The sequence below is a fragment of the Larus michahellis genome, chromosome W, assembly GCF_964199755.1.
Source record: "Larus michahellis chromosome W, bLarMic1.1, whole genome shotgun sequence".
NCBI classification, from domain to species: Eukaryota; Metazoa; Chordata; class Aves; order Charadriiformes; family Laridae; genus Larus; species Larus michahellis.
In genome coordinates this window covers 2240344-2252546 of record NC_133929.1, presented here as the reverse complement: position 1 = coordinate 2252546, position 12203 = coordinate 2240344, and the positions used below count along the sequence as shown (strand labels likewise).

The 12203-nt window shown below is 41.7% G+C and overlaps 1 protein-coding gene across 3 annotated transcripts in view; it reads left to right on the top strand.

Annotated features, from left to right (window-relative positions):
* LOC141735438 (ras GTPase-activating protein 1-like) overlaps window positions 1–12203 on the top strand; it is a 77391-nt gene that overhangs the window by 58683 nt on the left and 6505 nt on the right. Inside the window, exons 20-23 of one of the 3 annotated variants that reach the window (XR_012584723.1) lie at window positions 2542–2628; window positions 5140–5207; window positions 8708–8796; window positions 9954–10109. Coding sequence is in view for 1 of the 3 variants with exons in the window: in XM_074568195.1 (XP_074424296.1) it covers window positions 2542–2628; window positions 5140–5207; window positions 8708–8796 (244 nt within the window). In the remaining 2 variants the exon portion in view is untranslated. Of the gene's footprint in view, window positions 1–2541; window positions 2629–5139; window positions 5208–8707; window positions 8797–9953; window positions 10110–12203 lie in introns of those variants that run through there. The other 2 variants (XM_074568195.1, XR_012584724.1) reach the window with 2 other exon arrangements.

The following is a 12203-nucleotide window of genomic DNA, read 5'->3' as shown; positions in this document are numbered from 1 at the left end:
GATCCTAATGAAGGGACTTCTGGATTGCAATTACAGGAGTTGGGTCATGAATGCTCCAACCAAGAAGAGAGGGGTCCTTCCTCTGCCCAGGCAGAGGAAAGGGCCAACTAGGTTTATTGGACTGTGTGGATTTGATGGCCTGGCACATCAGACCCATGAGAGTATAAGGCTTTGGTGGACATGGGTGCACAGTGTACCCTAATGCCATTAGGGTCCAAGGGGATGGAACCCATCTGGATTTCTGGAGTGACAAGAGGATCCCAAAAGTTGTCTGTGTTCGAGGCTGAGGTGAGCCTTACAGGGGATAAGTGGCAGAAGCATCCTATTGTGACTGGCCTGGAGGGTCCATGTATCCTTGGCATAGACTGTTTCAGGAGAGGGTACTTCAAGGACCCAAAAGGGTACTGATGGGCCTTTGGTGTAGTTGCCGTGGATGCGGAGAATATTAAATGGTTGTCTACCTTGCCCAGCCTCTTGCAGGACCCTTCCGTTGTGGGGTTGCTGTGTGTTGAAGAGCAGTAGGTGCCACATTGAACCAGTGGCAATATCACACCAACCAAGACTCCCTGGTTCCATTCCATGAGCTGATTCATCAATTGGAGAGTCAAGGAGTGATCAGCAAGACTCAATCACCCTTGAATAGTTCCATATGGCCTGCAAAAGTATGATGGAGGGTGGAGACTCACAGTGGACTATTGCGGCCTGAATGAAGTCATGCCATGGTTGAGTGCTGCTGTACTGGACATGGAGGAACTCCAGTATGAGCTGGAGGCGAAGTGACTGGTCTGTATCTGCTAGAGCAGATGCACCCCTGTGAAGGGACTGTGGCCTGTAGATAAGTCCATACCAGAGCAGGTATGCCCCCAAAGGGACTGCAGCCCACAGAGGATCCATACTGCAGCAGAAGCAAGGGATGGAGTTCATTACAATGTTAAACTCTATAGCCTGGTCCAAAAGGACCAGGGGTAGAGATTGTAATGGATATATGTTTAAACTGTTGTAACCTATTGAGTTGCATGTTATAGGAAAGTTGTATGCTATAAGAAGTACTATAACAGGAACCACCTGAACTAATGGTGTATGAGCTTTATAAGAAGCCGGGCAAGTGCAGGAGTGGCCCAACCTGAGCTGGCTTTGGTGCCCAATAACTCCACACAACACACCACCTCTCCTGTCCTGAGTGACCACCATAACAGATGGAGCCCAAGTCACAGACTAAATGAACCCCATGGACATTTTATGGACACTTCATGGGGGGGCCCATAGACTAAGGAAATTATATCTGTATGTACACTAAAGGATGGGAAGGGGGTGGTGGTGGTTAATGAGGATGTACTGGATAGCATAGGACCTAAGCATGATGCAAATGGTATGGAGATTTGTACTGGTTTTGGCTGGGATGGAGTTAATTTTCTTCATAGCAGCTTGTATGGTGCCGTGTTTTAGATTTGTGACTAAAACAGTGTTGATAACACACCCATGTTTTGGCTGAATGGTGCTTGCACAGTGTTGAGGGTTAGTTTTTCTCTCCCCCTTCTGCCCCCCCTCCCCCCAGCAAGTAGGCTGGAGGTGGGCAAGAAGTTGGGAGGGGATATAGCCAGGACAGCTGACCCCAACTGACCAAAGGGATATTCCATATGATATGACATAGTGTTCAGCAATAAAACTGCAGGAAAAGAAGGATGAAGGGGGGACATTTGAAGTTATGGCGTTTGTCTTCCCAAGTAACCGTTACACATGATGGAGCCCTGCTTTCCTGGAGATGGCTGAGCACTGCCTGCTGATGGGAAGTAGTGAATGAATTCCTTGCTTTGCTTTGCTTGTGTGTGCAGATTTTGCTTTACTTATTAAACTGTCTTTATGTCAGCCCATGAGTTTTTCTTGCTTTTGCCCTTCTGATTCTCTCCCCTATCCTGCTGAGGGGAAGTGAGCAAGTTACTGGGTGGGGACTTAGCTGCTGGCCGGGGTCAACCCACCACAGAATAGCACAGAAGTTTCTTTTTTGCAGTGATGGCAATGTTAGCATTAAAAGCTTAATTCTTTTAAGTATAGCGCATCTCTCAACATTTTCTGAAATACACAAGAGTGCTCCCATTTTTTGATAGGAGAGGATTATTGCTTAACTACTTTTAAACACCTAACTTGTATTTATAGATACACAAATTGTTATTCATTCGGATAAAAAGTGGGAAAAACCCATGAAAAAAGCCACCAAACCATCTTTTTTTTTTCATTTTTTAAAAGGAAACACTACCTAAGAAATAGGAAAAAAAAGTATTATAAAACATTTAATGTACATTTGAATAAGCAGAATTTTACCTGCACAAATAGAATAGTGTATTAGTCAAGGACTCTCTTTGCCATTTGTAAATGGACTGTTATAGCAGATTTAAAATTAATTTAAAGGTTATGTCTGAATTATAAACCTAGCATTGATAATAGTTCTGCATTAAGCAGGAGTTTGAACTAGATCCTTTCTGACCAGCTTTTTTTATCAGTGAAAATTTTAATGAAATGATTAATTATCTATTATTTTTACAGGACATTGAGATATATTTATGGATGCTTGCAGAAGTCTGTTCAAAACAAGTGGCCAGCTAATACCACAATGAGAACAAGAGTTGTTAGGTAAGTTACTTGTCACTTTATTCTATGCTGAAAATAACCTTTTAACATCTTATTACTGTCATACTTCAGTGTGCTTATGTATTTTTTTCTTTTAGTGCCAAAACTTTATAGTACTTTTATAGGTTACAAGAGTATTTAAGCTTATCATGGTACTGGGGCATGATATACCAGTTAAGGATTGAGAGCTTGCTAGATTCTTAGTCATGCTGTTGGAGCCTTGCTAGAGGTGTAGTATAGGAGTCAGTATAGCTATACTTAATAGCTTTAACTTTGAATTTACTTGTATTTTGTTGTTTTACAAACTAATCTAAAATATTGATTTCCTTTTTCATGTTGGTAAAGAGAAAAAGTTCTCTCAAAGTGATAGTTAACCTTTGTGATACCTCTGGAGAGCGGTGACCTCTGAAGATGATGTTCCTGTCATATGCCGTCTGGGAGGACTGTGCCTTATCCAGGGACTCCTATGTAGTGTGTGTTAATTATTGGAAAAATCTTATACACGCTAAGATGAATGTCCTTTAAAATGCAGGCATAACACATACTCAGAAAGGTGATTGGACTGTCATTAGATTTCACTGAGATACTGCCTGCATTGGAATATATAGTTCTCTGCATCAGTGAAGACTCCCAGTGCTGATCACTCAGAATCAACACATGGTGTTTATTTCTGAAAATAAGTACTTCTATGCTGTCTCAGTTCTGTTTAATTTCTCTGTTGCAGCCCAATCATGTTGAAACATTCCAGAGCCTCTGTAAAAATGTTGCAGGCTACTGAACCTGGCTCCTCTGAACTGGCACTAAGTACAAAAACTCCAGTCTGCATTCATAAATCAATTGAATAAATAGTTCTTCCTTTAACGCTATGTTGTGGTTTAACCCCAGCCAGAAACTAGGCCCACACAGCCACTCACTCAGTCCTCCCACCACCCAATAGGGTAGGGAGAAGAGGGAGAAAAGGAGTGGGGAATAAAGCTTCGTGGGCTGAGCTAAAGACAGTTTAATAGAACAGTAACAGAAGAGGAAAATAATAATAATAATAGTAGTAGTAATAACAATGGTAAAAGGATATACAAGATAAAGTGATACAATACAAGTTGCTCTCACCACCCAATGATTAGTTGCCCAGCCCGTCCCAAGCAGCGATTGCAGATTCCTGCCCCCTGGCCAACCCCCATTTATATACTGAGCATGATGTCTACGGTATGGAATATCCCCTGGCCAGCTTGTCCTGTCTATGCTCCCTCTCAGCTTCTATGGGAAGCTGAAAAAGTCCTTGATTAATGTAAACATTATTTAGCAACAACTAAAACAACATGTGTTATCAACATTATTCTCATACTAAATCCCAAACACAGTAGCTACTAGAAAGAAAATTAACTCTATCCCAGCTGAAACCAGGACACACTATCAGTTGCCAGTGCAGGTCAAAAAAATCTTTGACAAAAATGAGGTCTTGACACTGTTGTTCTAAATGATACGGGGGGTGTAAAGGTATCAAAGCCACATCCCTTCTACATTTGCTTTACCTTTTTTTGCAAGCCTAGTTTGCTGGTAGACCAATATCTGGCACTGATATGATTTGCTGAGGTTAATCTCCCATTGAATGGTGTCTTCCAGATGATTTGTCATTGGCTCTTGTTTATCACTTTGGCTGGAGACAGAAATGAAGACATGGGAGCCCTTCCTTCCCCAGAGTTTCAGTAAATGTTATTGTAATTAGTACAGTACCTTCCATGCTGTCATTTAGTGTTTGTAACAATAGTGACTCAACAGTGTTCTGCAGGGGTTTTGCCTTCAAATTGAGCCTGCTCTTATCAGAAGTGTTGGGGCTAGCCTATTGCAAGGGTGTAGAACTTAGAAGCAAATACCGTCTCTTTCTGTTCCTCCCCATCTCCAAAGAGCCATGTGGCTTTCCTTAAGTGGATACAGCTGACACTCAGAATTTTCCTGGGGTCTCTATTGGATACTATAAATATTTGGTCCCTTTCTCTCATCATCTTAGCCTTCATAAGTGGATACTTGTGACTTGTCTCTAGAGTACAGGTTTTTTTGCAGCCTCCAGTGAAGAATATTATATTTTATTGCACTGGTTTTGGTCCAAGAATGATTAGATATTCAGAGACAGGTGGATAATTTTTAAGTGTCTGGGTAGCTTCCTTTCTATATCATTCAGAAAGTGCTGCCATTTCTGTCTGGTTGTAAAAATCCATGCATAGGTATTGACTCATTCTTAATTTAGACAGCTTGACCAGTGTAAGAAGTGCCAAATCTTCTGTATCTGCAAGGTCCATCTTGGGAAATCAATATGCCTGGTTTTATTTCAGTTTTTATCATAGTTGAAATCATAACAAGAAATTCTTAATTAACAAACATATTTACGGAGCACAAGCTGGTTGTTTGTCATCTGTCTCACAAAGATTTCCACACTGACTTAAATGCTTAAAGACTACATAATTTTACATTAATTCTTTAACTTTATTATTGAACAAAATACATTTTTTTCCATTTCAGTGGCTTTGTTTTTCTTCGACTGATTTGTCCTGCTATCCTGAACCCAAGGATGTTTAATATCATCTCAGGTGACTATGCTTCAGACTGAATTCATACTTAATGTAGTAATAGGCATGAACTTACTTTAGTGTCTAATTTAGCAAAATATGAAACACTGTGTCCAAAGTCATGTTATCTGTATCATTTGATTGACTTTCTCCCTAAGGCAGCCAGCATATGGTTTTCACCCTCAAAGGTTAGACAGTGTTTATTCCCAAAGTCTTGTTAATTAATGAAAGAATAAGAAGGAGGGCACTTATGTCCTGGTGTTACCTCTGAAAGTGTTTTCTCCATTATATAGTTTGTTTGTTTGGCTTAAGCACCTAGAAATGTTTATGAGCATTTTAAGTTACAGATGTAGTTGAGGTTTTACAGATGCAACAACTAGTATGTGCATTACTGTTGTTCTAGATGTAACACTATGTTGATGGGATTTCAGGTTTTAAGCTTTGCTATATTCCTTTGTGGTGAGTTGACTCTGTCTGGACACCAGGTGCCCACCAAAGCTGCTCTCTTACTCCCCCTCCTCAGCTGGACAGGGGAGAGAAAATATAATGAAAGGCTCGTGGGTTGAGATAAGGACAGGGAGATCACTCACCAATTACCATAATGGGAAAAACAGACTCGGCTTGGGGAAATTAATTTAATTTATTACCAATCAAATCAATGCAGGGTAATGAGAAATAAAAACTACATCTTAAAACACCTTCCCCCCACCCTTCCCTTCTTCCCGGGCTTAACTTCACTCCTGATTTTCTCTACCTCCTCCCCCTGCAAGCAGTGCAGGGGGATGGGGAATGGGGGTTGTGGTCAGTTCATCAAACATTGTCTCTGCCGCTCCTTCCTCCTCAGGGGGAGGAGGACTCACACTCTTACCCTGTTTCAGCATGGGCTCCCTCCCACGGGACAGTCCTTCACGAACTTTTCCAATGTGGGTCCTTCCCATGGGCTGCAATTCTTCATGAACTGCTCCACTGTGGGTCCTTTCCATAGGGTGCAGTCTTTCAGGAACAGAGACTGCTCCAGCAGGAGTCCCCCACGGGGTCACAAGTCCTGCCAGCAAACCTGCTGCAGCATGGGCTTCACGGGTCCTGCCAGGAGCCTGCTCCAGCGTGAGCTTCCTACAGGATCACAGACTCCTTTGGGTGCATCCACCTGCTCCAGCGTGGGGTCCTCCACAGGCTGCAGGTGGATATCTGCTCCATCGTTAACCTCCATGGGCTGCAGGGGGGCAACCTGCTTCACCATGGTCTTCACCACGGGCTGTAGGGGAATCTCTTCTCCAGCACCCTCTCCTTCTTTACTGACCTTGGTCTCTGTAGAGTTGTTTCTCTCACTCCTCTCCTCCTGCTGCTCTTCTGCAGCAGTTGAGTTTTTTTCCCCCTTCTTAAATATGTTATCACAGAGGCACTACCACTGTCACTGATGGGCTCAGCCTTGGCCAGCGGCAGGTCTTGGAGTCGGCTGGCATTGGCTCTATCGGACAAGGGGAAAGCTTCTGGCAGCTTCTCACAGAAGCCACCGCTCCAGCACCCCGCTACCAAAACCTTGCCTCACAAACCCTTGTGGGAGGAAGAAAAGAAAGGCATAAACTACTGGTGGGAAACCTGTAGTGCTAAAATATTGGGACGTCTGAGTTCCACAGTTTTAAAAAGATTACACATGTTATACTTCATCTTTGTGTCGTCATCCCCCCTCCTTTTTTTCTTTTTTTTTGTGGCAAAGATCATCCCAACCTAGAGGGCATTTGGTTTGCACTAGCTGTTGGTTTTCCTCCTTCCCTCCCTAACACCTTCTTAATTTTACCTGTAAAATGCTGGTTTGGAAATAGGAAGAAATCAGAAATCACTTGTGTCAGAAACCCTTTGGGGAAAAAAACTTTCTTTTTTTGCCTTTATAGGTAGCTTTTCAGACAACATAGCAAGTTTTCTGTCCTCTCTCTTTAAGCTATGCTAAATGAGGTCTGAGTCAGTCCTCATTGTTCCTTTCTCCCTTTAACAATTTTCATACACACTTTTGGGGAAAGCATTTAAGAACCATGGCCCCGTATATGGTGATCCTTTCTTTAGTATTTTTATTGTCTTCAGATTTGTGAGTTACATATTTTCTAACCTGGGGACTGCACTGAGACCACTGTGTCTTTAGCTGTAAATGGAGTTGTTATCCGTAAATTTGTGTAATCTCTTTCAAGCTTGTCTGTAAGTGTTAGTCTTGTTTAGAAGTTCAGAAAATATTCTTCACTTTCACTAAGGTAAATTTACGGACTCTATATAGGGCTGTTAGAGCTGTTTAAAAAAAAAAAAGGAAGGGGGCTCTTTCTTTTGAAGCAAAGCTTCTAACATGCTTCCTTGCTGTAATGGGGCAGGGAGTTGGAGGGGAAATATTCTGAAGGATAGGTGTATAGAGTTTCAGTAGCAATGTGCCTATCCTGTCACCGCAACAACTGTTCTCAAAAATCTTTACTGAAAAAGTTAAGTCCTTTTTTTCAACCTTCTTAGTTTATTTTTTTAAAAGAATACACTTCTTTAAATCAATTCTCTTCACCTGAACTTCCCCGTTCTAAGGCTAGTAATGTTTTCCAGCACTGCTTCTTCAAAGGGATGTACAGTACTAAGCACTAGATGCTATGAACAAATGAGTTTAGTTATATGATTAGTGCCCTAGTCTACGCTCCAGCTATGCCTAAAAAGTTGGAACTTATTTTTTAATTAATTGCAACGCTGAGTAAGGAAGGGGGCAGAAAGACAGAAGATTAAAACATACAGATAGACGGTGAAGAGAATATAGCATTCTTATGAAGCACTGTGAAATTTAGAGTTTATATAATAAACATGGCAATTTTGGAACACTTAAATGGCCTGTAAGTGGAAAGCCAGATTTGACCATAACTGTTTAAAAACAAACCAAAAACCCCTATACTTAACACTAATCTCTTAGTCAGTTAAAACAGCTTTTTTCAACAAGTGATTGTACCAGGAGTTTCTAGCATTTGATTTGTGCAGTAAATAGCTATACTTTCATGGAAATACAAGCCATAATTGCATGCAATGTTTAGTCTATTTTCCTGGTACTTGAAATTTAAAGTATAACTTGCATAACAACACAGGACCTACTTATATGGGTATATGCAAATAAGGAAAAGAATAAACTTAATTATTTTATTAGACTCTAACAACAAATCTTCCTTTTAACAGAGCTGTTTGATTTTTGTGAAAAGGCTTTTCACTTAATTCATAAAACTTTTGTTACCCTTAGGCTTCTGAGGAACACTTTATTTTGATTACTTTGTTCTGTAAGCAACTAGTACAGAAAGGCAGATATGCATATGAATATTTTTTGTGGACATAATTATTAAAAACAACAAAAGTTTACTTGATCATGAGATATTTTCCACATGCAGTTCTGTTACAGCATTCAAAGTATTTAATTCCATGATAAATAACAAATTGTAGAAGAGCTTAACTTTCATGTGACTACTGGAAGTTTTAAATTGAATGGCCAGTAACTCTCTACTTTATATTCCTATCAGATTCTCCTTCCCCTACTGCTGCAAGAACACTGACGCTGGTTGCCAAGTCTGTGCAGAATTTAGCAAATCTGGTTGAATTTGGAGCTAAGGTGAATATAATTTTACGCAGAACAGTCTAGAACTGTGTTTCCAATACATTTCAATGTCCCCCTTTAATACAGACAAAAATCTGTTGCTGTTTTCTTGTGCAAATTGTGATGTGTGACCTGGGTGTCTTCATCAGCGAGGAGGCCTTGTTCTTGCAGTTCCTTCTATCTTCAGTTGGAGCTCAACAGGGTATTGATTTAAACTAGAGCAGTAGCATAAAGTCTGGATGAATTGGAAAGAGGAGTCAATCATTTGAGAATGAGTCATCTAGAAACTTATGTGAATGATTTTGAGGAACGACTGAGGGAGCTGGGGGTGTTTAGCCTGGAGAAGAGGAGGCTGAGGGGAGACCTTATCACCCTCTACAACTACCTGAAAGGAGGGTGTAGGGAGATGGGGGCTGACCTCTTCTCCCTGGTGACAAGTGATAGGACGAGAGGAAATGGGTTCAAGTTATGTCAGGGGAGGTTTAGATTGGATATTAGGAAACATTTTTTCACTGAAAGGGTTATTAAACATTGGAATAGGCTGCCCAGGGAGGTGGTGGATTCACCATCCCTGGAGGTGTTTAAAAAAAGGGTAGATGGGGCACTTAGGGACATGGTTTAGAAGTGGTTTTTGTCAGGGTAGGTTAATGGTTGGACTTGATGATCTTAAAGGTCCCTTCCAACCTCAGCAATTCTATGATTTGGTACATACCATGAAGATTTTTAATCTGGTAGTATGAACAACAGCAGTGACCTGTTAAAATAGTTGATGAACCAATAGCCATACTAGTAGCTATTATAAAGAGTGATGCAACCATATTTTCATGCTATGAGAACAGATAAACTCAGACATTTGTTCCAAAGACAACAGTGGAAGTATGTGGACTGTTTTTTCTGTCTGTCAATGACCAAAAGGGTAGCAGCCATACTCTAGTATTCATAGAATATCTCAAGTTGGAAGAGACCCATAAGGATCATCAAATCCAACTCCCTGCTCCTCGCAGGACTACCTAAAACTAAACCATATGACTAAGAGTGTCATCCAGATGCTCCTGGAACTCTGACAGGCTTGGTGCCGTGACTGCTTCCCTGGGGAGGCTGTTCCAGTGACCAACCACCCTCTCAGTGAAGAACCTTTTCCTGACATCCAACCTGAACTTCCCCTGGCGCAGATTCATTCCTTGTGTCCTACTGCTGGTCACCAGAGAGAGGAGATCAGCACGTCTCTCGCTGCTGTCCCCCTTGAGGAAGTTGTAGACTGCGATGAGGTCACCCCTCAGCCTTCTCTTCTCCAAGCTGAACAAACCAAGTGACCTCAGCTGCTCCTTGTAAGTCTTGCCCTCGAGGCCTTTCACCATCTTGGTTGCCCTCCTCTGGACACACTCTCATAGTTTGATGTCCTTCTTATATTGAGGCGCCCAAAACTGCACACAGAACTTGAGGTGGGGCCGCACCAGTGCAGTGTAGAGTGGGACAATCACCTCCATCGACTGGCTAGCTATGCTGTGCTTGATGCACCCCAGGACATGGTTGGCCCATTTGGTTGCCTGGGCACACTGTTGACTCATAGTCAACTTGCCATCAACCCAGACCCCCCAGATCTCTTTCCACAGGGCTGCTCTCCAGCCTCTCATCCCTCAATTTCTACATATAACCAGGATTGCCCCATCCCAGGTGGAGAATCCTGCACTTGCTCTTGTTAAATTTCATACAGCTGGTGATTGCCCAGCTCTCTAGTCTATCCAGATCTCTCTGTAAGGCCTCTCTAGCCTCAAGGGAATCCACAGCTCCTCCTAGTTTAATATTGTTGGCAAACTTACTTAATGTACATTCGATTCCTGCATCCAGATCATTTATAAAAACATTAAAGAGCACTGGCCCTAAAATTGAGCCCTGAGGAACCCCACTGATGACTGGCCACCAGCCTGATGTAACCCCATTTATTATAACCCTTTGAGCCCAACTCATCAGCCAATTGCTCACCCAATGTATTATGGACTGGTCTAGCGGTATGCTGGACAGTTTATTCAGAAGGATACTGTGAGAGACAGTATGTTGTGGTTTGGGCCGGATTGACCAATCAGAATGTCAGATGCTCCCCCCACCTCCAAAGAGAGGAGAAGAAGAGATAAAGAGATTTATGAGTTTAGAAAAAACTAAACTATTTTAATGAAAATATTAATAAGTTAATAAAATAATAAATTAAAAATAATAAAAAATTGAAATATATACAGTATATACAAAACCGTATCCAGCTCCCAGGATGATGATCGCGTCACCAGCAGGCACAGGGAAAGTCCCAGACTGGAGTCAGCGATGCTTGGATCGGGATCAAAGGCAAACGAACAGACAGGGTCCTCCTCGGACACTGGCCATTGCAGAAAGAGAGCTGACCCTTTGATCCCTCAGCTTTTATACTGAGCATGGGGCAGATGGGATGGAATGCCCTGTTGGTCAGTTTTGGGTCACCTGTCCTGTCTGCTCCTCCCTGCAGGTGGGACCCCTCTAGGCTTATCCGCTTCCGACCCTCTAACGGGGCAAATAGCGAAGTGAGCTGACCTTGGATGTTATAGCAATAAGTCTAAGCAAGAGCCTCTGTGCGTACCATTCCTTGGTATAATCAGGTCTTATCACTCTGAGAGTGAACAGTGTCTGAACAATATGCTGTTAATTTCAGACTTTAGTCAGTTAGAAGAGGCCCAGCTAAAAAGTAAAATTACAAACCAGAAAATTGGTTCTGTTTTACCTCAGACCAGGACAGAGTATCAAAAGCTTTGCTAAAGTCTAAAAGCACCACATCTACTGGCTTCCCTTGGTCAACTAGATGGGTGTTGGAGTTGGAAAAGTGGGAGAGGAGAGGCAGGCAACCATCCCTCCACAAAGAAAGCATCTATGTGATGGTAAAATGGGTAAATTTTCTTTCGGAATATCCATATCAAAAAGACAATTGAGATATGCTAGAGTAGAAATCTGTGATTAGAAAGAATCTGTTCAAGAAGGATGTATCATCTGCCTTAAGTAGATGATGGGAGCCTTTTTGCATTTCCATTGATTATTTGATGTCAAAATGGGGAGACATCTTTCAGTAATATTAGTATGTCTCTGTACAGAACCTTGAAATGCATTCCATATCCATGTTCTTTTGTATACTATATGTAATAATTCACTTCCAAATTGAGATCAATTAGGACTAAACTTCCAGCCTGGATATAGAGTATTTTAATTCTGAAACAAGTGAACAGATACCAACCTCTGGCTTCCCCCTTTCACACACACACTTTTCCTCTACTTATTCCTTAGACTGCTTTTTTCTGTTGGTACAGCATTTTGAAACACCTCTTTTATTTGTACTCATTTTCATATTGCTTGAGATAATTTTGTATATCAGTTTTACAAGTTGCACTAAAAACCTCAGCTTTCAT